We start from the raw sequence: 26593 nt of genomic DNA on the forward strand, positions 1-26593 counted from the left end.
GACTGAACACTACAAATGACTGCTCATTGTGATTGCACGCCTTTTATTACTGAACACATACTGACTATATTTTCCTGTCAGTCTACATGAATCATTGTTTGAAACGAGACAACTGCTGCCGCATTGTAGTACAACAATACGTTCTATTCGATACTACGGTAGTAAAGTATACTGTTACAGCTCGTTGGAATGATATCCCGCTCTAAATGAATGCCACAAAATTCTGATATATAGCTACTTCAGTAGCGGCAACATGACCGTTCGGTAAAAGTAGGTATATGACCTCATAGCACCAACTAGAAATGAGTTATGGGTATCATTAAAAGCCACCACAGTATTTTGTATGTCCTAACAGTATAATGACAGTGATAGAGAAAAAAGAATTGAAGACGTTTTTTGACCGCTGTGGTAAATCTAGTGTTAATCTTCGTTTATAGTTTAGTAGTATCTGATGAAAACTCAGTGAATCTGGAGAGTTTTTGGCATAGAAGATGTTTTGTATATAAAACAACATTAAATGATTTCATGACGAAACGTATGAAAATTTAACGAGGTCAAAACTTTAATTTACATTCAACTTTCATTTATCGCATAAGTAAACACCTGGTGATTCAAACAGTAAAATCTAACTAAATGCTGTTATAATATTTCATACTAAAACATTTTGGCACAGTTACACGGAATCCTGCGGTATTATTAATCACGAAATACTTATTGTAATTGTTGATAAAATATAAATAAGTTACAAAAAGTGTGGAGATAACATCAATGCCAGGTTGCAATCGGGAGAGAGTGGGTTCGAACCCTACTGTCGACAGGCCTGAAAAAGGTTTTCACACGGCGACTTCCTTCCTACTCCTAGCCCTTTCCTATCCCAACGTCGCAATAAAACTTATAAATGTCGGTGCGACGTAAAACAGTTTGTAAACAAAAAAAATTGCGGTAATTAGACTAAATAACCAACGTTATCTAAATACATTTTTTTATTTTTGCGTAGCTTTTCTGATAACCGTTCATATCCAACTGTGTTCGCTGCAACAGAGTACGTACGCTGAATGATTTTTATTTATATACAGTTACATGTATGCCTTCACATTCCAGTTTCCGGATGAATGGCTTCACAACCACTCTCTCTACTCCTGCCTAAGCTGTGAACTTAAAAGCTACACTCACTAGCGTTTACATGTTTAGACCGAACATTCTATGGTAGAGAAGCATGGTTGTAATTTGAGAGGTAACTTTACCACAGATACATTATATAATATCTTCTGTTACTCTGTTATATTGAGTAAAGTAACGAGAACACCCTAGAATACTTCTCACACATTAAATCTCTTGACAAATCACAAAACTTAATAAACATGCACGATATAGATAATGCGAAGACGAGCTTTAGCTAATATACTAAACAAAACCCAGCAATTTCTCAACGTTCATTGTCTTTATACTACTCTCTCAAATGCAATTTGATCCATAAAATACGTTAAATTCAACTGTAGAATTAACTCTTAGAATTAATTACTTAACACTACACATTCCCGCATGAGGAGTCTTTACATGTTTCTGCGTTTATTTCAACCCGCGGTACCATAACATCACACTCAGCCGAGCTTGCGATGAAGCTTCATTTTAACTTGGTATGGAATTATTAATTACAGAGGCGGGATGCATCAATCACAATCGCAAATAATTAATCAATATAGCAGAAAGCACTTGTATGTCAAAAGGGAAAAGACTGAATATAATACGGAATATATTTAACATCGGTATTCTTTTTGGATATGTGTGCTTATTTTCAGTCCACTGTACGACGTATACACAGGGTGCCCTTGTAAAAGGTTCCAATAATTCCAGAGAAGGCAACACGCAACAAACAAAGGAAAATACTGTAGGTCTTATAAACAGTGGTCGCAAGTACAATATCTTCAGGGTTATGGTCCCTTACCACTATATCAATGATCACGATGTTCCAATAATTTACGGAGGGTCGTATGCAGCAAAAGACGGAAATACTTTCCTACCTAAACATTAGTCGTGAACCTACTAGCGTGCTGTGTTATGGTTTTGTTATGTAGGAGGCTCATATCTTGCACTCTGAGGTCATTGACAAGAAACGAATGAAAAACCGTTGTACGTAGGCGATTGATGCAATACGTCATTCATCGTGTGTGTGCATTTGTACTCTATTAAGCAAGAACAAATCACACCAGTCAACGTAGAGTATTCCACTGAGTACAACAGGCCGTATTGCTCTCGCAGCCAGGTAGGTTAGTATCGTCAAGTGTACGGTAACGCCAAATGGTGCATGACTTTTTCTGACACTGTAGTACAGTAATTTGTTTTCTTGTCTCCCTTCTCTGGCCTTACTGCATGTAATGGAGCCGTATTGTTCAACAAGGAAAATAGCCGATATGATCTTCTGTTAAAGACAAGCAAAAGAAGCAACCTACGGGCATGTAATTGGTATGCTGACGAATATCTAACACGTCACCACCATCTGAAAAGCTGTTTAGTACCCTGTTCCAGCGCTTTTCAGAAACGGGATCATTTGCACCTCGAACGCTTACTCCGTGCCTGTGATTCAATCCGGCAACAGGCAGGGTTCCTACAAATGCGTGATTCTATGCCATGTACTATAGGGTACGATGCGGTCACATCGAGCATATATCGTAGAGAGTAAATCAAAGACATAATGGACATTGATGGTAGTGATAGCGGACAATAACACCAAAGATATTGCTTTTGCGATCAATGTTTATAGGATCTTTTTTTCCGTCCTTTGTTTCGTGCTGCCTCCTCGATAAGTATTGTAGCCTTTTTCATGGTAATCCCGTATACAGCCATTACGATGTATGAAATTCAAAGGCAACAATTACTTGCTTACAGTATTGCAATTCTTGTAAGAAAACGTACAATTAGTCAATTCTTAAGAAAAATTACATTGTTAAAACAAACGTGATCATGTAACCCTCCTTCAATGATGTGTGACATGTGTAACTGTTCATTATGAGTTTCTTGGAGTGCCCTGTGTTCCAGCTGAACAGGGTTCAAATCTTAGCCTAGGAGCTAATTTAATAGTGGTCTGAAGAACAGAAGATATTGACTGTTGGTCTTAGATTACACAATTTAGAAAGTTTAAATTTCGAACTTGGCCTTCTGTGATTTCTTATTTCAAATCCAAACACATGTTGGAATGATATACCGACTCCTTGCTTCCCAATCCCCGTTTCAGTTAATTATTATTCGTGCACCCGTGTACGTGCACATTCGGGTATATAATGCAATTCTTAATTTTATACAGTATGTCATTCTAGGAATCTCATTTTCTCGTGCAGGGTACATTACCAGAGAATATATTGTCGGTAATCGTTGGTTATATTTCAATATTTTGGATTTATGGAGAGAAAAAACCATGTTATTTTTCTATACTTTTTGCTTGTCGACTAATATCCTAAATGTAATTCTCGTGAAGAGACTTGGCTTTGCTGTTAAGGGTAGATATTTCATTTTGCTCTTAGGTTGCATTTCGGGGATGGTGGAGTCGAGCCGCACTGTCGGCAGCCCTGAAGATTGCCTTCCATTGGTTGCCATTTTCACCACACACAAGTGCCTGACGATCTCTTCCCTCCTAATCCAGCCTTGTCCCATCCTATCGTCGTCATAAGACCTGTCTGTGCCGGTGCGACTTTAAACAAATAGCAAAAATATAGTAACTTGGCTTAGGCAACTTTCTTTAAAATGTACCGGGTGGTACAGCTGCCCCTACTTTATCCCAAACATATGCAACCAACTAGCAAATAAACGTCTTTTAGTCCTATTTTGCGCAATTTCTTTTGCGCAGTTAGTCGATATAGACTTCCCCACACAATGTAAAAACGGTACAAGAGGCAGTAAGTGAGGCTCATATCAAAAACAATGTACCATTTTATGTAGAACGCAGTCTAATACTCCAGTGGTTTTTACGAAATGTTACAGTACTGTACAATACATAGCCACTCCATTAACTTTCGGTAGAGAATTGCGTACCTGATCGGTTCAAGAGGCCATTTCCTTTTGACAGAAAAGGGTGGTCACGTTATCATAGAATACGTTATGGGCTAAGTCCAATTACAGAAATGTCAATTCACCGCCATTTTGTTTAGTCTCATCACATCGAAATTGATAGAAACGCGTTTTTCACAGTATTTTATAATCTATGGCACGCAAATTTTGTACATCAGACGTGATGCTTACTCCATGTAATTACTACCGTTACAGCGTTCAATAAATTCATAAAAATGGACCATAAGGCTGTAACACACCAGTATCTATTTACTTTATAAAATGCATTTTGTTCGGGGCGTCGACCCATATCAGTATATTTACGAAGCGTAAACTTTTGCTCTCGTCATGAATACAGAGTTGAAAGAGCGAGACGTTTCAGCCGGAAGTAGTTGCGCGGAATTAGGCATATTAGATGCATGTGAATAAACTAAAGGGAGCGATGAGGTTTCGAAAACTTACTGAGTCAAGCCTATTTTAATTTTCATATCGAACACTTCTAGCCATTCTTTACAAGACTTGACTTTTCTGAGGTCTCAGATATTCTTCGGAGGAATTTATAATAAACAGACATAATAATTATTGCCACGTAAGCACCGACTACGGACAAATTCATTGTGAACACCACCTAAAACATAACGCTGGATTCATTTAACCAAGTAATAGTTACATACTCTACTCGTAAGGAATGGTTCCTACTATCTGGGCTTAGACATGATCCTTTAGCACATGATGGAGTTTACAGCAAGGTAAACCTGTCTGCTTATTCGAGTTCATAACTTGTAACATACAAGATCAGTTTCGAAGCGATAACGTACATTATTCCATTAGCGCAGGGAAACGAGGCATATTCTTCGTCACTTGGAGTGACTACATGGTATTAATAGCAGCGAGGATGTGAGTTATTCCGACGGATTCAGAGTTCGAATCTAGCTACGAGCTTTTCAGGTTTATACGCTTAAAGCTTCGTAGTTAAGTTTTGTCTTCCTTAAATCTCAAAAGTACCGGGCGAGTTGGCCTTGCGGATAGAAGCGCGCAGCTGTGAGCTCACATCCGAAGACGTCCACGGACGTGAATAAATCATAACACAAATAATAATAATAATAATAATAATAATAATAATAATAATAATAATAATAATAATAATAATAATAATAATAATAATAATAATAATAATAATAATAATAATAATAATAATAATAATGCGGTTTCGGGGATCGTAAATAATATTAATAATACTAGTTGTAATAATAATAATATCCGACTGGAGCAAATTAAATTACGCGGATGTCATTCACTTGTGTGCGCTAAGTTAAGGTTAATTGATAATATATGGGATAAATAATAATAATAATTAAAATTTAACGACGATTTCCTTAAGCTCAAGACTTGTAGCAAAGATAATAATCGCACGTCTATTGGAAAGGTAGATGTCGATTCGTAACAAGACGACTCGTCGTGTGTCAGGTTTACGGTTAGACCCGGTTTGTTTGTATTTGCTTGAGGGATGTGAGCGGAGGGTAGTCAGGTATTTCCCGTTAAGCCCGTGTTATGTAAGTGAGGCGTTAACCTTCCCATACCAGACAATCGAGCCTGGCAGTAATAATATTGTTGAGTTAATATTTGTGATGACGAATTCAGTTCGGCATGGCATCAACTGGATCAATTCTAGGGTCCGTCCGCATAATACATCCTACCTAATCATAGTAGCTTACCCAACCCAAGACGCCGACATTGGGAAATGTACATGTCTGTCCGAGGTATTTCATCAAACCGGATCGAGGAGCCGACAGTAAAATTTATTTTATTCCCGGGCTCTAGACTCCTAAAGGGCCGTCCTTGTGAACTACCCAGTCATACGAACGCTGGTACGATCCCAAGGGGATCAGATGGTGGAGCCAGTTCTACAAATTCACCCAACTAAGGTGGAATATACCACGATTTTTTTTTTTACAGGATGGGTATTATAACTGTATCCTTACCACTTGCGGTGAAGCAAGAATCATGTAATTTAGTTTGTTGTCAAATTAATGTGTTGGTAAATTGTATTTGAAATTAGTGCGCAAAATGGTGCAATAATCTGTTCCTTATGGCATTGATGCCCATGAAAATTTTAAGTGTCACTTCCTAGTCCTATCATCGAGTTCTTAAATTTATGTTTACCATTGAGCCTCACCCACCTTATTTTGCATGCCCCGTTCATCCCTTTGTCTACTTATGCCACTATATTTATGTTTAGATTCTTGATTAGATGATTAAAAAATGAACCGACACCCCGACAAGGACTCAGAGGGTGAGCGGGTGCTATATAGATGTACAGTCCATCAGAACAATTTTCGTTGTTGTTGTAAATAAGGTAAGGTTTACAAGAACACAACTTATTTATTTGCTTCACACAGAATTTTACAGTATGTACAGGAGTAAAACATAAAATTGTCTTGAAGCAAAGTAGATGATTAATCTTGAGAGAGTTTCTGTTTCTATACACTATGTACACTTTGAAGGTATTTACACTTGTGGCTATCTTGAAAAGATAGTTCGTAGGAATGTTAAAGTTCGTGATAGTTGAAAACTATCAGTTTCACTAGCATAGATTAGCTAAGAGAGTTCCTTCTAACTTGAAGTGTCTGAGTTCATGAGCTTGCACTGAATGACAGCTATGCTCACAATTAGAGAATCTAATGTGTGTGTAGGAGCCTGAGTGAGATTGGGGATGTGTAGAGTACAGCATCGGGGCTCGACGTGGATGAAGGAACGGGAAATTGGAGCAGTGACCTGAGGTGAAACCTCATACTACCAGAATTCCGTCCACCTGGTCGAGACACATTTTTAAGAGGAGTAGCCTCCGTGTTCGACGTACAGTGTATTCTGGAGCAGGACACTGGGGAGAATCCTGGAGAGTGGCAGACAGGGAGCTCCTTTTATACTGCACATGACGGTACGGACACGCGCACTGAAGACTGCGCGTCGAGTCTCGAACTATCCACGCTTGCGTGCGTGCGGCTGGCTGGCGCTGAGCGGAGAGAGCGGAGGACATACAACAGTTGTGTTCATTTTCCTATGGTTATGTGTAAAGGAAAATAAACCTTAAATAAGTTAAACTGTAGGAGTGCTTAAATTCGCCAGGAAAACAATATCCCTACAGTACTGTATGATAAGGTCCATTTCCCTGACACGTCTGCACCGGAAAATGAACACTACGAAAAAGGTTCTGAAGGATTGCGTATAAACATGCGGCTGGGAGACGTGACCAGTGTTAAAGAATATAATGGGTAGGAAGAACATTGTAACATACGAGTTTTTAGAAGTAAACCGACGATATGCCGGCAAACAAGCCAAAGCCACACATGTCAGAAAGCTAATATAACCTATTTGTGGAATAGTGTGTAATATTAAGGTGGACAAATATTTTTTAGACATCAGCATAGTTTTTGACCTCCAAATTGAAAAGACAAGAAGCAAATTCCTGGTGAATTTGTTTCTTCTATAAACAGGGCAGAAGGATTTCTGCCTAATAAAATGAAGTCTATACCTTCCATTCTCTCCATGTCCCGTCCATGCATACAGCCGTCGTTTATGGCGTTTGAACCAAGTGTTAGACAGGACTAAATTGCGACCGGTGCACAATTCAACCAGTCGGCTTCCTCTATCATTCCTTTGTCCAAATCCGAATTCTCCTTCTTCATCATCATCTGTTTACCCTCCAGGGTTGGTTTTTCTCTCGGACTCAGCGAGGTATCCCACATCTACCTCCTCAAGGGCAGTGTCCTGGAGCTTGAGATTGGGTCGGGGGATACAACAGGGGAGAAGGCTCAGCACTATGCCCAGGGGGCCTCACCTGCTATGCTGAATAGGCGCCTTGTGGGAGATGGGATGATTGGGAGGGATAGACAAGGATGAGGGAAGGAAACGGCTGTGGCCTTAAGTCAAGTACCATCCCGGCATTTGCCTGGAGGAGGAGTTGGAAACCACGAAAAAACAATTCAAGGATGATTGAGGTGAGAATCGAAGCCGCTTCTACTCAGTTTACAACCCGAGGCTGAATGCACCCCGTTAAAATGCTCGAAGCACTTTGAAATTTTGTGGTAGATCCGGGAATCGATCCCGGGTAATAAATACACTGACTGACAGAGCAAATGCAACACCAAGAATGAGTGGTCAGAACTTTATGCCAATTGCAGGGTAGACTGACGTCAATGAGGTATGCTCATGATGTGAAATGCGCCGCAGTGCTGCGCACGTAGCGAACGCTAAATGGGACACGGCGTTGGCGAATGGCCCACTTCGTACCGTGATTTCTCAGCCGACAGTCATTGTAGAACGTATTGTCGTGTGCCACAGGACACGTGTATAGCTAAGAACGCCAGGCCGCCGTCAACGGAGGCATTTCCAGCAGACAGACGACTTTACGAGGGGTATGGTGATCGGGCTGAGAAGGGCAGGTTGGTCGCTTCGTCAAATCGCAGCCGATACCCATAGGGATGTGTCCACGGTGCAGCGCCTGTGGCGAAGATGGTTGGCGCAGGGACATGTGGCACGTGCGAGGGGTCCAGGCGCAGCCCGAGTGACGTCAGCACGCGAGGATCGGCGCATCAGCCGCCAAGCGGTGGCAGCCCCGCACGCCACGTCAACCGCCATTCTTCAGCACGTGCAAGACACCCTGGCTGTTCCAATATCGACCAGAACAATTTCCCGTCGATTGGTTGAAGGAGGCCTGCACTCCCGGCGTCCGCTCAGAATACTACCATTGACCCCACAGCATAGACGTGCACGCCTGGCATGGTGCCGGGCTAGAGCGACTTGGATGAGGGAATGGCGGAACGTCGTGTTTTCCGATGAGTCACGCTTCTGTTCAGTCAGTGATAGTCACCGCAGACGAGTGTAGCGTCGGCGTGGAGAAAGGTCAAATCCGGCAGTAACTGTGGAGCGCCCTACCGCTAGACAACGCGTCATCATGGTTTGGGGCGCTATTGCGTATGATTCCACGTCACCTCTAGTGCGTATTCAAGGCACGTTAAATGCCCACCGCTACGTGCAGCATGTGCTGCGGCCGGTGGCACTCCCGTACCTTCAGGGGCTGCCCAATGCTCTGTTTCAGCAGGATAATGCCCGCCCACACACTGCTCGCATCTCCCAACAGGCTCTACGAGGTGTACAGATGCTTCCGTGGCCAGCGTACTCTCCGGATATCTCACCAATCGAACACGTGTGGGATCTCATTGGACGCCGTTTGCAAACTCTGCCCCAGCCTCGTACGGACGACCAACTGTGGCAAATGGTTGAGAGAGAATGGAGAACCATCCCTCAGGACACCATCCGCACTCTTATTGACTCTGTACCTCGACGTGTTTCTGCGTGCATCGCCGCTCGCGGTGGTCCTACATCCTACTGAGTCGATGCCGTGCGCATTGTGTAACCTGCATATCGGTTTGAAATAAACATCAATTATTCGTCCGTGCCGTCTCTGTTTTTTCCCCAACTTTCATCCCTTTCGAACCACTCCTCCTTGGTGTTGCATTGTCACTGTCAGTCAGTGTATTATATCTCTTCATATATTCTTTCGATTTCTTCATTATCCGCTGAACTAGTAGGCATATAGACCTGCACTATTGTGGTGGGCATTGTTTTGGTGTCTGTCTTGACCATGATCCTTTCAGTATGCTGGTCATAGTAGCTTACCTGCTGCCGCATTTTCTTATTCATTATTAAACCTACTCCTGCATTTCCCCTGTTTGAATTTGTGTTGATAATTCTGTAGTCGCCTGACCATAAATCCTGCTCTTCCTGCCAACATACTTCACTTATGCCAACTACATCTAATTTTAGTCTATCCATCTCCCTTTTCAGATTCTCCAACCTACCACAGCGATTTAAACTTCTAACATTCCACGTTCCGACTCGCAGAATATCAGTATCCATATTTCTGATTATTGCCCCTCTTGTGTAGTCCTCACCCGGAGATACGACTGGGTGACTATTTTACCTCCGGAATATTTTAGCCGGGGGGGAAGCGATCATCAGTACATCATTCATACAGAGATTAGTTACGGCTGTGGTTCCCTTTGCTTTCAGCTGTGTAGCAGTATCAACACAGCAAACCAATGTTAAGTATTATCACAAGAACGAGGGAGATGATGCCAAAATATCGCAGCCGGTGTGAGTGGCGCAGGTGCTTGAGAGCTGACCCCCCCCCCCCGCCATGTGCGTCTATGTGTCAAGGTGCTCAAATACGCCAGCACGTACAAAAATACTGTGTGACAATGTTATTACACCTCACTAGCTTTGAAAACCTAACAGTTAGTTAGTAGGAGGTAATTCTAATAACATTACCACACAGTATAACTCTAAAGTGAATCTCACCTTATCTCTGTGAAATTACAAATTTGTATGAAGAACTAATTAATGCTTATTTCATTATGTTAATATTAATGTTAAAGTTATCGTTGGAATTGACAGGTGACAGGTAATTAAATTTAAAGTAGGAAATGCTGTTAGCGTGTACAATGCATTCTACTTAATTCATCGGTAAAATGTTTGCAGCAGTAAATCATGAGTTATGCAAATAAGTTCTGAGAGGAAATCGTAATAGTTTAACTGTACAAGGTATCAAGCGTATAGAGAACAAGGAAGAGATATGCATCACTAGTGATTAGTGCCCTTATCTCGCTGTCCTTCACATTGAAACCATCAGACTAATTGAGGTGTCTTGTTTGATTATCCCGTTAATTTTTATTTGTTGAAATATAGAATTCTGGGCTCTTCGCAAGAAACAGTTATCCACTGGTACAATGCATCATAAGATACACGTTTTTCAAACTTTCTTTTTCCTGACATCCAATTTCCCTCCTGTACCAGTTTTCTGAACTTCACCAGCTAAATTAAACGTAATTTCTTTTGTTTCAGCATGAGCAATAACAGTGCAGAGCCTTGGAAACGGGAAGACGACACACCTGAGAACAACAAACGGGCAAAGAAAGCTTATGAGGCTCTGTTAACTGTGACAGCAGCCACTCCGAACAATCCTCAGTACAACTCTTTTTCAGAGGAGGTGAAGAAATTGGCACAAGAGAAGTACAACTACTCCTTCGGGAACGAATCTGTGTCTACCTTCGTGACTGCATTTTATGACGCTGTTCTCTTGTACTCGCTGGCGCTCAACGAGACATTGCAAAGTGGTGGCACGGAACGGGATGGGGCCAATATCACTCGTCGCATGTGGGGCCGTACTTTCCAAGGTAAGCTGTAAAATATTTTGAAATAAAAACATAAATTTACATAAATATTATATATCATAGTTTTGCCAGAGTGTTAGGCGGATCAATAATGATTTTACTGGTTACAAGCTCTGAAGACAATACATTACAGATGAGCATTTCACTTTTGCTTGAATTGAGACTCTTTTTTGAAAGTGTTATAAGGAATAACTTTTTTGTTATCTGGTGCATTATTGCTATATGTCTTATATTTTATGAATTCTTGGCAATTATTATACGCAAATATTTTGTTATGATGTCAGCACCTGTGCCGAGGGTCGTTTTGGTGCAATGCTGGTTTCCTGCATCGATTACAGGGGCAGTATTGGAAGCAATGGATTAATCCCGAGAAAAATTAAACGACTAATAGTATAAGTTAGTACATTTACGTATTTAACGTGCTTGGCGTTGAAATGATGCAATGACGGAATTTCTCGTGTATGATTAGATTATTCGTTAAATACGTTATATAGTTATGTTATAACGAATTGCTACCAATCTTATTGGTATATATTTATGGGAGAAGTATTTTTATCCATGTTATATTGAAGGCATGGATGTCTAAATTCACATTACAGGAAGGGTTAAAGAGTGCTGTATCCTTCTTTAATCTACTTTCCCCACTGTAGGGCTCATTTGTAAGTTTCTTCATACCACTTTCATCACATTATCCGTTAGCAGAACTTTACTTCATACTAATTTACATATGATAACGATAATATTTTTTTTCCAGAAATGCTGGTAGACGGCCACGAACGGTCACCAAGGAATCTCTGACATTTTGGCAATAATAATTTTTAAAAACATTGGTAGAACTTTATCTCAGGTCACGTACATATGCTGAAAGTGATTGGAGCATGCAATCGTGTTGCTATAAATGAATTTGTTGTGATTGATTAGTTAATAATATTTATATCAAAGCAAATTGCCAAAATATCCTAAAACCCGATAATCATTATTGGCTTCAATTTCTTTAATTTAGTTTAGTCTCTTTTTATACTTGCATTTTTCTATACAGTACTTTCCTTTTTCATTGCTAATAATCAGAAAAATATTCATTATTATGTTTCATTGCTATTATTAAGGTTAATATTCGTACGTAATTTATTTCTGAGAATAACAATGGTGAAATAATGTTATTTTATTGACATTGATCTATATATGCTCATAATGTTAAGGAATTTATTCTTATAATTTAATTGTTTGTACTATTATCATTAATATCTTTACAGTTATTAATATTGTTATTATAACATCTAATATATTGAAGTCCTTAGGCCTTTACGATCGTGAAATTACCAGCGTTTCGCTCTAGTGTAGCAGTGGGCTCATCAGTTGGAATGCTACACCTTTCCAAGACGCTGGCCCTAGTGCGCCGTTGAGACCCCACTCCAAGCCTACAATATAGAACAATACTGTTATTTTTATTATTTCCGTAAATGTCACAAAGGAGTAATTTGTATATCCAAACCAACCAACCAAACAACCAACCTCATGGCACTACATCCCTGGAAGGGCCTTGGCCTACCATGCGACCGCTGCTCAGCCCGAAGGCGTGCAGATTACGATGTGTCGTGTGGTCAGCACGACGAATCCTCTCAGCCGTTATTCTTGGCTTTCGAGACCGGGGCCGCTATTTCACCGTCAGATAGCTCCTCAATTCTAATCACGTAAGCTGATGGACCTCGAACCAGCCCTCAGGTCCAGGTAAAAATCCCTGACCTGGCCGGGAATCGAACACGGGGCCTCCGGGCAAAAGGCAGGTACGCTACCCCCTACACCACGGGGCCGGAATAATTTGTATATAACCGTCATTATTATGTGGTAAGTATCCCTGTTATGGAAGAAATAATAATTAATAAACAAAACATGAATAATAGTACATTAATTAAGATATTTGTATTTAATAATTTGAAAAAAAATCTACTCTGTACTTAAAATCCCATCACGATGTCTCCCAGAAATTTCTACCCAGCAAGATCAAATGTCTGTGTCTTGTGGACTTTCTTCTGCGGACCTCATTCTGTCGTCCTTGGTTCATCTCTCCCGCTATACCAACCCCATTCACATTATCAGTTATTATTTTTCCGTTCAAAGTGCTTACTCGCATTTCTAACTTCCTTACCGAGATAAGAAATTCGCACAATTTAGCGATAACCAGCCGATTATGACCTAGGTACAAAGAGTGCTCAAGACTTGTGTAACACAGGTTTCAACAGATGAAATATGCACAACTCATGTTTAAAACAATTATATAAAGAACAATATAAAGACCAGTACCCATCAAGCACGCTCGAAATGAAATGAAATGAAATGTCGTATGGCTTTTAGTGCCGGGATATCCCAGGACGGGTTCGGCTCGCCAAGGTGCACGCTCGAAACATGATACTAAATTAAAAATATTGTGAAGACAAATGGCATGTTCGTCAAACGATGCATGATTCAGAGGAACAGTTACTCAGCTGAGTAAGAGATTTAGGAATATAAAGGTGCCTTCCAAGGAATAATTTTGAGCTATTCTGCACTTTCAAACATTATTACCCTTTCTTCATGGTACCAAAATTATGTTACCGTGTCGTTTTATTTGCGTATTGACTTATTAAATGCTGTGAATTTCAGACTGTGAAGCCTACTGTTATTTCAAACCGTTTTAAATGTGCTATAATTTACAGACTACCTAATCTTAAGGTTCCGAATTACACTACCGCTCATTGATTTCAATACACCCAATAATTGACAACTACTTCTTTATAGATAAGGTCTAATACCGTGGGTACGGTTGAGGAAGCAAAGGAATAGTACAACAGTTGTACACAGGTCATGATTTTTGTTTGTGGTCATCAAGATACAATAGTATCCAACAAACAGTGTTGTGTACATAAACGTTACGTACCTAACGGATATGTTTGTTTGCCTATTTGCCGACGGACGCCGCATTTGGTGCACCTGTGTTGTTCCCTGTAGTGATGTGATATCTGCAGCGAACGGCAAGCATTGCCACGATACATAACATGCGGTTCCTGCATGTCAGTTCCTTCGTGACAGTTGAAGTGTGCACATTGCTAGTATGGATATATCCATAGAAAAACGTGCTGCAATTGTAGCACTTAGCCAAGCAAGTTTATATGTTCGCCAAATTGCGAAACAGTGTAGTGTGTCTTTAGGGGGAGTGCAATACACCCTTCACCGCCAGAAGACAACAGGCAGCAATAAGGACATTCCACGACCAGGACGACCTCGTAAAACAACTAAAAGCGATGATAAATATATCAGAATTACCAGTAAGAGAAATAGATTCAAAACAGCGCCCCAAATTCCTGCAGAATTGGTAGAAATGAACACGACAACAATATATATTGCAACAGTAATAAAGGAGATTGATAGAAGCCAGCTTGAAATGATGTGTCACAGCAAGGAAACCCCTTCTAAGGCCCGTGAATAAACAGAAGAGACTTGAATGGGCTAGAAAACATCGTAATTGGACATCGAAAGAGTGGACGTAGGTGTTATTCGCCGATGAATCGAAGTTCGAGATTTTTTGAACCAAAAGGAGAATATTTGTTCGCCGATTTTTAGGGGTAAAGGTAGCCTAGCAGTGTGTTCTACCTACAGCTAAACACGGTGGAGGTTCTATTGTGGTTTGTGGATGTTTTGGCGGAGATGGCGACATTGTGAGAATAGAAGGATGTATGGTTCAGAAGCAGTACCACCGCATACTCCAGTATCATGCAATACAAAGTGGATTGCGCTTAATATGGAAAGGGTTCACCTTACAACAGGGTAATGACCCAAAACATCGGTCGGCATACTGTACGAACTACATTGCATCAAAGGAAAAACAGAAAGTACTGAAATATATGGTATGGCCATCCCAACGCCCCGATTGTAATTCCATTGAAATTGTCTGGGATGAAGTGGACAGACGTATCAGGAAAGTTAATATATCCAGCAAGGAACATCTCTGGTATATTGTTAAGGATGTGTGGAATCATACAGATTCACGATACTACAAAAACTGATTGACAGCATGCCTCGAGTTTGTGAGGCAGTCATTAAACCCAAAGGAGGATACTTTGATGAAAGTAAAATATAATGTTTGTGATTGTATTATATATGTGTAAATTAATATAATTATCTTTTGTGAAACATAACGTTTGATTTGTGTTGTAAATCTTAAATACCAGGGTGTATTGAAATTAATGAGCGGTAGTGTATATATAACTAATATAAAATTAGGATAATAGCGTCCGTGTCCATAATTTACGTACAACACAGGCATTTGCTTGGTGTGAAAATGAGAAACTTTGGTAAACCATCTACAGATCTGCTGACGTTGGGAATCGAACCCACCATCTGCAGAATGCAAGCTCACAACTACACGATCCAATCCTCATGGCCAAATCTATCGGTAACATGAAGTAATATACCTGTATTGAGGTTTGTTTAAAACAAAAGAAAACAGTCGCAATGTAAAAAGTGCAATTCGAAGTAGCCGGTGACATCAGCAGAGTACGACGTGACGGAAAGTTACCTGAAAACTAGCCAGCTGGCCTCACTCCAGTGACAGCATTTCACCACGTTGCACTATTTGTATACTAGCAAGGAGAGAGTAGGCACTGCTGGAGAACTTCTTTAAAGATGTGTCTAACTTTCAAGTATTAAAGTGTATAAAAATAATTTTATATACACCCAGGGGCGATCAAAGAACTTCCGTTCGACGGCCATACATTCCTGAATCGTGATGCCACTCATGAAAAATTGCCGTGAGCATTGAAGCACTCATCCCACCGAAGCATCTGGTTGAAGATCCCTGTGTGGTAAAACATTGTGTACTGCAGCGTGAAGAAATCCGTAATTGCCTGCTGCACAACCTCATCCATCCAAGGCCTTTCTGAGGGTCCGAAGGCGTGATAATCGCACGGGGTGAGATCAGGACTATAGGGCGGGTGCTAGCTTGTTGTTGTCCGTAATGGATGAGGCTGGCCTTCCAGATCGACCGTCGTCTTGTGTAGAAACGCGAACCGCACGGAACTTGGTGCACCATTCCACGACGATGGTTTTCGACAGACATGCTGCCCCATACACAGTCTTTATTCTCTGATGGATGTCCAACAGTGTTTGTTCTTCGTCCAAGAATACAATAACAGCAGGTTGGTCCTGATTTGATGCATTTGGCAATAACGTCGCAATAGTTCACGTGCCGTATTTAACGCATGCAGCTCGGCATGTCAATGTTTGTATACCCGCATCGGAGTCTCACTATGTTGCATGTCCACTGCAGCAACGCACTCAAACGAAAACTTATAAATATTTCTACAATTCTAAAAGAACTGTTCATCAATTTATAAAATTGAGTAGTGTAATTTTTTAGAATCTGATGATGTTTTTTCAGAACGAAATATGCCATTCTTTGTTTAACAGTGTATTTTTACAGGTATGTTGTACTCATACGTGTGATAATTAGCGCTCGACAGACTGGAAAGCTTTGAAGTTACATTAACTGGGTCGACAGTGAAAAGTACGACTTCCTTGTTAACAAAGTTCGCATTGAGTTATTTCCAATATACAAGTTCTTCTACGTGAGACATGCATTCAAAAGAAGTAGAAGTAGGTCAGGTTTTAACTGATTTAATTGGCAGCAACGAAACCGGCGTTCGTGGTATTATAGAGACTTCGCTTGATATAAATGAGTAATTTCTGATAGTGACAGCTGGAATAATTCAGGTTGCGAAACTCTTTCTCCGAACATAAGCGATGATGAAGGAGTGAGTTCGAGACCCCCGAAATGAATCCCCGGTATCTAGAGATTCACAAGTCTGTCTCCATATAAGCCATAGAATTCCAGCTATATTACAAATCCAGAGAGGAAACCTAGGGGATATTTCTACAAGAAGTTGCTTTACTTCGAACCGACACAGGGGTGGGGTAGGAAAAGCTAGGAGTGGGGATGAAGTGGCCATGGCCTTAATTAAGGTACAGATCCGGAATTTGCATTGTGCGGAAACAGGGAAACCACGGCTAATCATCTTCAGCGCTGCCGATAGTGGGGTTCGAATCCACTATCTTCTGAATACAAGCTCACAGCTACGCGGCCCTAACCGCACTGCCTACTCGCTCGGTCCTACGGAACTCACTGTCAGCAAAGCTTAGAAGAATAAGTCTGTGAAGTTCTGGGTTATTGAAGGCGGGAAGAAGCGGTGCTTATTTACAAACGTTTGAAGGCACTTTCGCTTTGTTACATCGGAACGTCATCCTCCAACGCTAAATGGTTAGAGTCCTGGCCTTTTGTTCAAAAGGTCCCGGGTTCGATTTCCGGCCGTTTCAGGGGTTTTAAACTTAATTGATTAATTCCGACGGTTCGGGTCCTGGGGATGTATTGCTTATTTAACATTAGAATTCATCATAGGCGCCAACCACACACACGCAGGTCGTCTATCAGGCGTCAACTTGAAAGACCTGCACCAGGCCTCTCCGAAGGCCACAATCCATTACTTAAAATCGGTACATCTACGTTTACATGCGGAAGAATCAGGTGAAAATCAGATGGGAAATCAAATGTGCATATGGAAAGCGTTAGTCTGGCTTGCAGGAGGCTAGAATAGCAGAAAGATATGTTAGTGATGAAGACTTGTGACTATGAGCTATGGAAATTTCACAAAGACTTCGGCCCATAACGGGTGATTTCAGCACATGCACGGAGTAATCGATTCAAACAAAAGCACAGAAATTACTAACTTGGTTTACGGTCCCATGTATATGATGATGCAAATACTGACAAAGTGGCGGAGGAAAATTGTGAAGACTGCCAAAGGTCGATTTATTTATTATATCCCTTATTGAATTTATAACACGGACCAAGTGGATCCGAGCGATAAATTCGGTTTGAACGGACCCTATGTTGGTTTGGCGAAGGACACACGCGTACTGCAGCACAATCTGTTAGCACAATAACTCACTCAAATTATAAAAAGCCTACGATCAGTATGGATACTTAACTGTTGCCTAAATTATTCAGTGTGTTGCAGGACCCTGCTAACAATGTCTGTACCATTTTCACTCACGATCCAGCAACTCTTTTCCAACGAAACTGCATTACCCTACATTATCAAAAATACCGACAAAATCGCGCCAAATTCTTAGAAAAACGGATGTCTTTAAGATGACACAATTATGAAGGATAGCTTTAGTTACAATATTCCACGCCGGGCTGAGTGGCTCAGACGGTTAAGGCGCTGGCCTTCTAACCCTAACTTGGCAGGTTCGATCCTGGATCAGTCCGGCGGTATTTGAAGGTGCTCAAATACAACAGCCCCGTGTCAGTAGATTTACTGGCACGTAAAAGAACTCCTGCGGGACTAAATTCCGGTACTTTGGCGTCTCCGAAGACCTTAAAAAGTAGTTTGTGGGACGTAAAGCAAATAACATTATTATTAATATTCCACGTTCGAGGATCATAGTCCTGAGGACAAAAATTAGAGTCACATGCACTACATCATTAAGTTATTCAGATTACAACAGTGTCTTCTAATTATTAAAATACATTGGGTTCAAATCCCTATAACTTCGAAGTTTCATAAACACAGATGACGTAACTTAAGTTGACAATGGAAACCTAACACTCCCAACATAACCTTTTAGTGGATACTATCTTGGACAAAATTAGAAACACAAAGATTCGCACTTTAAGGCGCTCAAAAGCTATTTTATAACACTACGAAATCAACAAAAAAAGACACTAGTCCCTTTTAAACACTATAAATCTAAGCAAATGCTGACATTTAGCGTTTGGATCACATCCACATATTTACGAACTATTTCAGTTATATCAATAATTTTGAACATTTTGGAGTATTCATCTGATTTTCAAATCGTGATTTTGGGCCGTCTAGGAAACAACCATTGTGTCTAGCCACTGATAGCAGCACTGACAGCGATTTGTGATAATTTAGCTACTCGGGAGGTGATGGTCACCACTGCCCTGTGGTTCTCACTTGACTCTTCCTCTGTTGCTCGACAAAACTAAAATTTAACAGAAATCACTCGTTAATTAACGCCCCATTACTGTTTCGCACGTACGCACATAAAAATCTTGAAGACGTCGGCGTATCCACACATGACTTTAATTGTTTGGTGTAGTTCACAACAATGCGTCTTTCCACCCCATTTCGAAAAGTCATTATTATGACTTGAGAATGGTAGCCACCCACCTCTCAACGTTCCACGTCTACTTCCAAACAAAACTGTGATCGCACTGGCCTAGCTGACTACAACTCATAAATTCAACGTGTGTCTAAGTTCAACTCTAATACTGACAATGTTCTCTTCGACACGTCACTTAACACTGACGAGATTCTTAATACGAATCAACATTCCGACTTGGCTCCGCTCCCTTTTATCGAAAAATAGGGACGTGTGACGATGAAACTCGAGTTTATCACCCATTCCTCAGTACGGTTCCGTTGGTAAAGTTCTGAGAATTTTGGCAGGTCACACAAGTTAAACTCCCTCATCAATTACATTTTCAGATGGTGGCTTGCTTGCAAGTTGATCTTTAAATTCTTAGGCAGTGAATTGTTTACGGCAGCGTGGGAATGTTATCTTTAGTGAAGCTCGGGTATACCCTGAATACACCATACTAACTTGGGAAAATCTAGCTTACTTTCACCCATCGGACATTAAAGGTTGACCTAGTTTCGTCATGGCTAACACCAATTTTTATTTCATGAATCATTTCCATTAATTGTACCCTCCAAAATTTGGATGTCCATTTCATTTTACTATTTCTAAATCCAAACATATCATACATCCTTGGCTTTTGCCAAACTTTGGCAGACCTGGAAGCTAGTTGTCACATAGCTAATAGATCCCATCTTGTTCACGAGAGTTAGGTGGGTTAAATTTTCAAACTAACTCCTAGCACTTCCTGTCTTCGTCTTGCGTCTTGGTTCTTGCTGTTGACCTTTGTTTTCGCACTGGGGAAATTAGTTGTCCTAGTAGTGTGCCTCCCTTTCGAAAACTCTCTTGCCTGTATGATTTTATGAATGCCTTAGACTCTCGGTTCTTTTGTGCAGTACCGGTAGGGTAGAGCCTACTAAATTTTTTAGAGAAATATTCCTACTTAGTGGATATATTTTAAAATTAGGAACATTCAATTAAGTTATCATTAACTTACATTTGAGTGAAAATATCACAGTTCAAGTTATGCTATGATTCACAGTTGAGGTTCATTTTAATATAATAATCGTATAATTTTCCTGAGAAACCATTAAATGTATTAAAATTAAATGTTAAAATACTGCAGACTACCTTCAGGGGTTATTTTCCACTACTTAACAATTTAAGGGTTTTGAATTCCTTCATGCTTAATGTTGGCATCGGGAAGATATTTTTTCTCTCAAGATTTCAACAAATGAATCTTGTAAAGATTGTCCAATTAGCTACGTGCACGAGTTTCCATTACAAATGAATGAATGGCTAATTTATGTATGCATCCTTGAATGAACGTGAAGGAATACTGACTGATATATTCAATATCCAATTGATTGCTAATGGTGTTTGAAGGTTCCTTCTTTGAATCAGTGGTGGAGTGTCGGTCCCCATATCCCAAAATTGCTAGTTCAAACCTGGCAGAAGAAGTACGATTTATAGAAGGGCGTTAAAACGGTCCATTGGCCACTCCTTATCTTACAATATCGGTATTTCAAAAAATTTAATATCACATTTGATATCTACAAGACAAAATTAATTAAATTTCTGCCTTTCTCTGCAATCTTGTAGGGTAAAATGGAAAGTCGAAATTGACACGCAGACAAAACTAATGACAAATTGCTACTCTCCAGTGTCATATTCCTGTGTATCCGCTACCACGTAGTATCAGGTTGGAAAATTATGATATAAAAGTAACGTAATGCAAGTTGAAGGTCCGCTTTTGCGAGGAATAATCGCTATGCCTACTGCCTTTTGCAGCCCTTAGTCACACTTTGTTAAGTACGTAAATAACAGTAAATTTGAGACGGGTAATGGTTCCTTCTAGACACGGGGGAGGAGGGAATGACTGTTCGCGTGTCCCAATAGAAATGTTCTCACACTATTTAAACACACTAGCATTTAATTTATCATTAAGACAAAATATAAAATACTGATCTTGAACCACAGCACAAACCAGTACCGAAGTATAATGTGTTTCGTGCTTAACCCGTGCGATGGTCGCAGATGTTAAAGAAAGAATTGGCCAATAAACTACATAAAGAGTTATTTATACATACAAACAGCCGTTCTATCAAAATACTAAACTTAAATTCGTAATAAAGTACGCCTATTAAAATATTACTTTTATGCTGCTGGTTTAAGTTTTCGCCCTCAATAAAGAAATTAAAAGTAAAATCACGAAGTAGGGAGTAGAATAATCGTATTTTATGTAATGGGTTAACGTCCGTTTTAACTACTGCGGCTTTAGAGACTTTGGGGTGCCGGAATTTTGGGCCTGAATGGAATCTTTAACGTAGATAAGTAAACCCACAACACGGCTCTTTCACATTTAACCACGCACAAATGCCAACTGCCTGCGCCGGGATTCGACTTCACAACCATGGGCACAGCATGCGAGATGGTTACCGCTGAGCCTCAGAACCAGTCTAGGGACTAGAGGTTTCTTTTCGAGTTCCCTTTCTAACACTCTTTGGCTGTTTTATTACTTTACGTCCTAAGTAACTTTGGACTAAAAGCGCGTGTAACAATCCATTGTATTTATAATTCTATTTATAATAAAATATAACTTTGCTGTACAATTATAATTATAACAAAGTCTAATTTTGTAAGTCGGACACAAAATAGTCAACAACCTTATTTGTTTTTTAATAAGTGCAGCATTTACCTTTCCTCCATTCGTCATCCTCGCCATTGCCTTCTAGGTGAACCACGAGCCCGTCTTGGTGGCTAAAGGCCTGTTTTCACATGTAGGACTGTGCTTCGGCTGTGCTTCGACCGTGCTACGGCGGTGTCGCCTACTCCGTCTTTTCACATGTAGGACTGTGCTGCGACTGTGCTGTGGTCATGTGGTCCTTGTTCATTGCATCTGTGCTCACAGGTTGGAGACATGGATCAGAACGAAGAAGACGTAGTTATCGCCTGTGCAGCGTACATTGTTTTACAACAAAAGAAGAATAAGTATAAAGGCATTCATGTTGTTGAACTAAAATTATCACTTGTTCGTCTATTTTTAAGGAAGACAACTGCGCCACCCTACTACTGCAAACTATCACACAATGTATCTCAACCAACGAGCACAGTACTCAGACAGCGCATTGCGCACTCTATGTTATTCTGTGCTCGTTGGTCACTGGATCACGTACGACCGAGTGCTTCCGATTACCACCGAAATAAGACGGAAGTCCGGCTTGGCGACACTAGGGCGACCGTTTCTAATTTTCACATGTGGTACTGTGGTGAGACCAGGCGACGACTGCGTGGGCCGTAATCGCTCTGCTTAGCGATCCATGACAGCACGGTACCAACACGGTAGGGACACAGTCCTACATGTGAAAATACTCAACTGCTGTTCAATGTAAATGGAATGGTTTATACTGTTTGGTGATTGCGGACGACACAGCACGGTCGAAGCACAGTCGCAGCACAGTCTTACATGTGAAAACAGGCCTTAACCGTGCCGTCTTTTATGCACGTCTCTTGCTACGTCGAACCCAAGCAGACCAGCTCTCGGCACCGGTTGTTGCGACTACTTCGCGCAGAACTTGGCACACACTGGCACTCAAAGTTGCAATTACATTATTTTTCCATTAATGTGTGGGATTTTTTCTCCACAGGATGTGGAAAAGAAACCAAAGTTTTATGAAGAGCTGTCGTTTCTTTTAAATAAGAAAGGCCACACACGCTCTTCAAATGTTTGAACAGTTGTTTTAAGGTTGGTCGCTTACCTTTAATAAATAATTGATACAACTTGCGACTCACCAAGTCACAGCAAAAGTAATGAATTTTGTAAAACCTATTATTACCATTTTCTTTCGGAGTTTCACGATCTTCTTCTTCGATTTTCATAACATGTTTTTCTGCCAAGTTTCAAAATGTTAACTGTCCGCTAAATATTATCATTGTGTAAGTTGTTCTTCGTAACGTACTCTCATGCGTTACATATCAGCCGTTCAATTTGTTTATGTAACATTTTAGTCGCCTTTCATTTCTTCGCAAAACAACTTTTATTTCATTTTTATTTTTACAAAGTGCTTTACTTCGCACCAACACGCAGACTGGTCTCATGGCGACGATAGGATAGGACAGGACTAGCAAGGAAGCGACCATAGCCTTAACTGAGGAACAGCCTGATGTAAAAATGGAAAGCTACGGCTCCTGACATTGACATACGGATCCACCGTCTCCCGAATACAAGCTAACAGCTACTTGAACCAAACCGTGTAGCCAACTGGCTTGGTAAATTCTGTATAAAGGACTAAAATGTCTTCATCTTACGCCAAACCAAATAGGCAGGAAATTTGCAGCAAGCGACTGTGGAAGTGGCTTATCTAGCTTTTTCTTTTGTATATCAATAATTTTCATTTGCACTTGCGTTTACGGTGGTAGCAACTTACAGTATGCTTCGCCGGTCTGCAGGTTGCAGTTAGTGACGAAGATTCTGGAGGCACAGGTACACAAGAGGGCACTTAACGATGGCTTTTGATTACCTGATATTTGAGTGTCATGTGTACTCTCAGAACTACATGCATTGTACAAGAACTTTGAGACAATTATTATTATTATTATTATTATTATTATTATTATTATTATTATTATTATTATTATTATTATTATTATTATTATTATTATATTTATTATTATTATTATTTTATTGGTCACCTTCATTCAACGCGTTTCTTCAAACTAGGAACCGTTTCTGTTTAACTATGATTTATCCACATAAATCTTATCGGACAAATTTAGTTTTGCTTGCATGATCTGTGACAATAAAAAAGACCATAATGGACTCGTTTTCTGTGTTTAGCTCATCGTCCACAAAAGAGCGCGAAACACGACATGTAACGTGGAAAGACCACGAGGAACTGTTTCGAGGTACTGCAGTACTGTACTTATTACCACCGGTAACACAATAAAAAGCATTTCATATATCTAAAAATTAGCTGTAACTGGCCAATAAGTAACAGATACTGAACGTCAGTACGGCCTGTTAGCTGTTACAAAATGATCATTCGGGCCTGCACAGGAGTGAGCTCTTACAGCGAACTGCTGTGCTTCCGTCTGGGGCCTAATATCCGTTAGTCAATAAAGACGCCCTTCGCTTCCTCTAGTTTCACTGAGACAGTTACTTTTGTATTGGGGTCTCCGGTGGAACATAATATTTCTAGAACAGCTTACTGTGATGGAGAAGGATACATAATCCTCCTACGATATTTAACTCCCATCTCTACTACACGTGGTATCGGACTCCATATGACTATTTTTTTCCATTGGTTTTACAACGCACAAGCACAAGCCTCATGGGGATGATAGGCTTGGAAGGAACCGACCGTGGCGTTAGTTAAGGAACAGTCTGGCGTGGAAGTAGAAAACCAAGGAAAACCATCTTCAGGGCTGCTAAAAGTAAAGTTCGAACGCATTACGCCCCGAATGCAAGCTCAAGGCCACGTGAACGAAGCTACGTAGCCAACTCGCTAGGTCTATTTTTATTATTAGTTTTATTGTTATCCCAATGCACAACAGCCTCGTAGTTCCTCGGCCTGCCAACAGACCGCTGCTCAGTCTGATGGCCTGCAGATTGCGAGGTGTCCTGTGGTCGGCAGGACGAATCCGCTCTCAAAGGCAGAAGAGGAATCTTAGATTCCCAACGGTGGAGAAAAAAATAAAAATTTCGGGCTAACAATCCGATCTAATCTTGGAATTTATTTCCTACGCTGTACTACAGTGCGTACAATTTCATTTGCAGAATTGAAAGTCCGCTGAAAGAAAACAATACCCAAGGCGGTGGGTCGGAAGAGAAATCCACCATTACGTTATGCAATGCACCACGACCTAGGGTTCTGAGGAGTCGCAACATCTGCAATAAGGGTGAGTCGCAGCATCCTTGGTGTCTTTCCAGACTCAAGTTTAAGAATATTTCTTCCAGGTACTTTGAATGTAAATTCGTTATTAAAAACTGATAAACAGAAAGAACTGGAAGTTATTTTAAATAAACGTGAAACAAAAATTCTAGCAGTACAAAAAACAAGGTTTTGGATGAAAATGTAGCGGAAACCAAGATCCATATAATTTTTAAGAGTAAACAAGCAAACAAAATTATAAAAGGAACGCCACTACTAGGTACTAACAGCTTTTTATGTTCATAAAAATGCAATAGATAATGTAACAGAATTCAAATCTAGTTCAGAATGAATCTCTCATATCACAATTGAATGCAAAAGTAAACAATATAATTTTGTAAATTGGGGTGCACCAGTAAATGAAGATAACAAGGAAAATCACAGTGAAGTAGATGAATTCTAGGAACTTCTTGAAGTGAAAATATCCAAAATCCAGAAATTAAATATTGTGAAAATACTAGTGGATTTTAATGTACACATATGGGGAGAAACACTTTTTCGGAAAACCGAAGGGGAATATCCAGCCCATAAAAGAATGAACAAAAATGGAATGAGACTAATTAATCTCTGTAGAACCTTTCAGTTGAAATTAATGTCGACTTTCTTCAGAAAACTACCAAGGAAAGGTAAAATATGGATATCTCCGAATCCAATGTTAGTGGAATTCCAGTTGGATCGTGTGGCCATTTCTCGAAGGAATATTAATGAAATTATGAATATAAAAGTAGTAAGAAGTACAGAATCTGACTCTGATCACTACCTCTCTAAAGTTAAATTCAAACATCACCCTCATAAAATTCAAAGAAGACAATAGGAATTAACATAGACAGACTCAACATCACATAGGAAGCAATAAAATATTTTCAAGAAGAAATTCAAGTAACTCAACATGGTAATTGACAAGAATTATCCAAAGAAATCAATAGTGCAGTAAAGAACGTATTCAGATCAGCAAAAAGTTAAAACAAAGTTTGGTGGAATGAAACTTGTGAAGAAGCGCAAACAGAAAGAACAAAGCTATAGCAAAATGGAAATGCACTAGAAGGAAAAAACCCCTGGAGCGGTTTAAGCAGCAAAGAAAAGAAACAGCACAGCACTACATTATTTCGTCGGCTTACTTCTAAAGCCTCGTATGTTACAACGTTCTTCCTATCCATTATATTCCTTAAGAATGGTCACGCCTCCCAGCCACAT

General features: G+C 40.2%; 1 protein-coding gene across 1 annotated transcript in view; it reads left to right on the top strand.

The window, feature by feature from the left end:
• The window catches only part of LOC136864181 (atrial natriuretic peptide receptor 1), a 2019422-nt gene that overhangs the window by 1189470 nt on the left and 803359 nt on the right, over positions 1-26593 (top strand). The window contains exon 4 of the mRNA XM_068226191.1: positions 10945-11276. Coding sequence (XP_068082292.1) covers positions 10945-11276 — 332 coding nt within the window. The remainder of the gene's footprint in view (positions 1-10944; positions 11277-26593) is intronic.

The sequence above is a fragment of the Anabrus simplex genome, chromosome 2 (genome assembly GCF_040414725.1).
Source record: "Anabrus simplex isolate iqAnaSimp1 chromosome 2, ASM4041472v1, whole genome shotgun sequence".
In the NCBI taxonomy this organism is placed as follows: domain Eukaryota; kingdom Metazoa; phylum Arthropoda; class Insecta; order Orthoptera; family Tettigoniidae; genus Anabrus; species Anabrus simplex.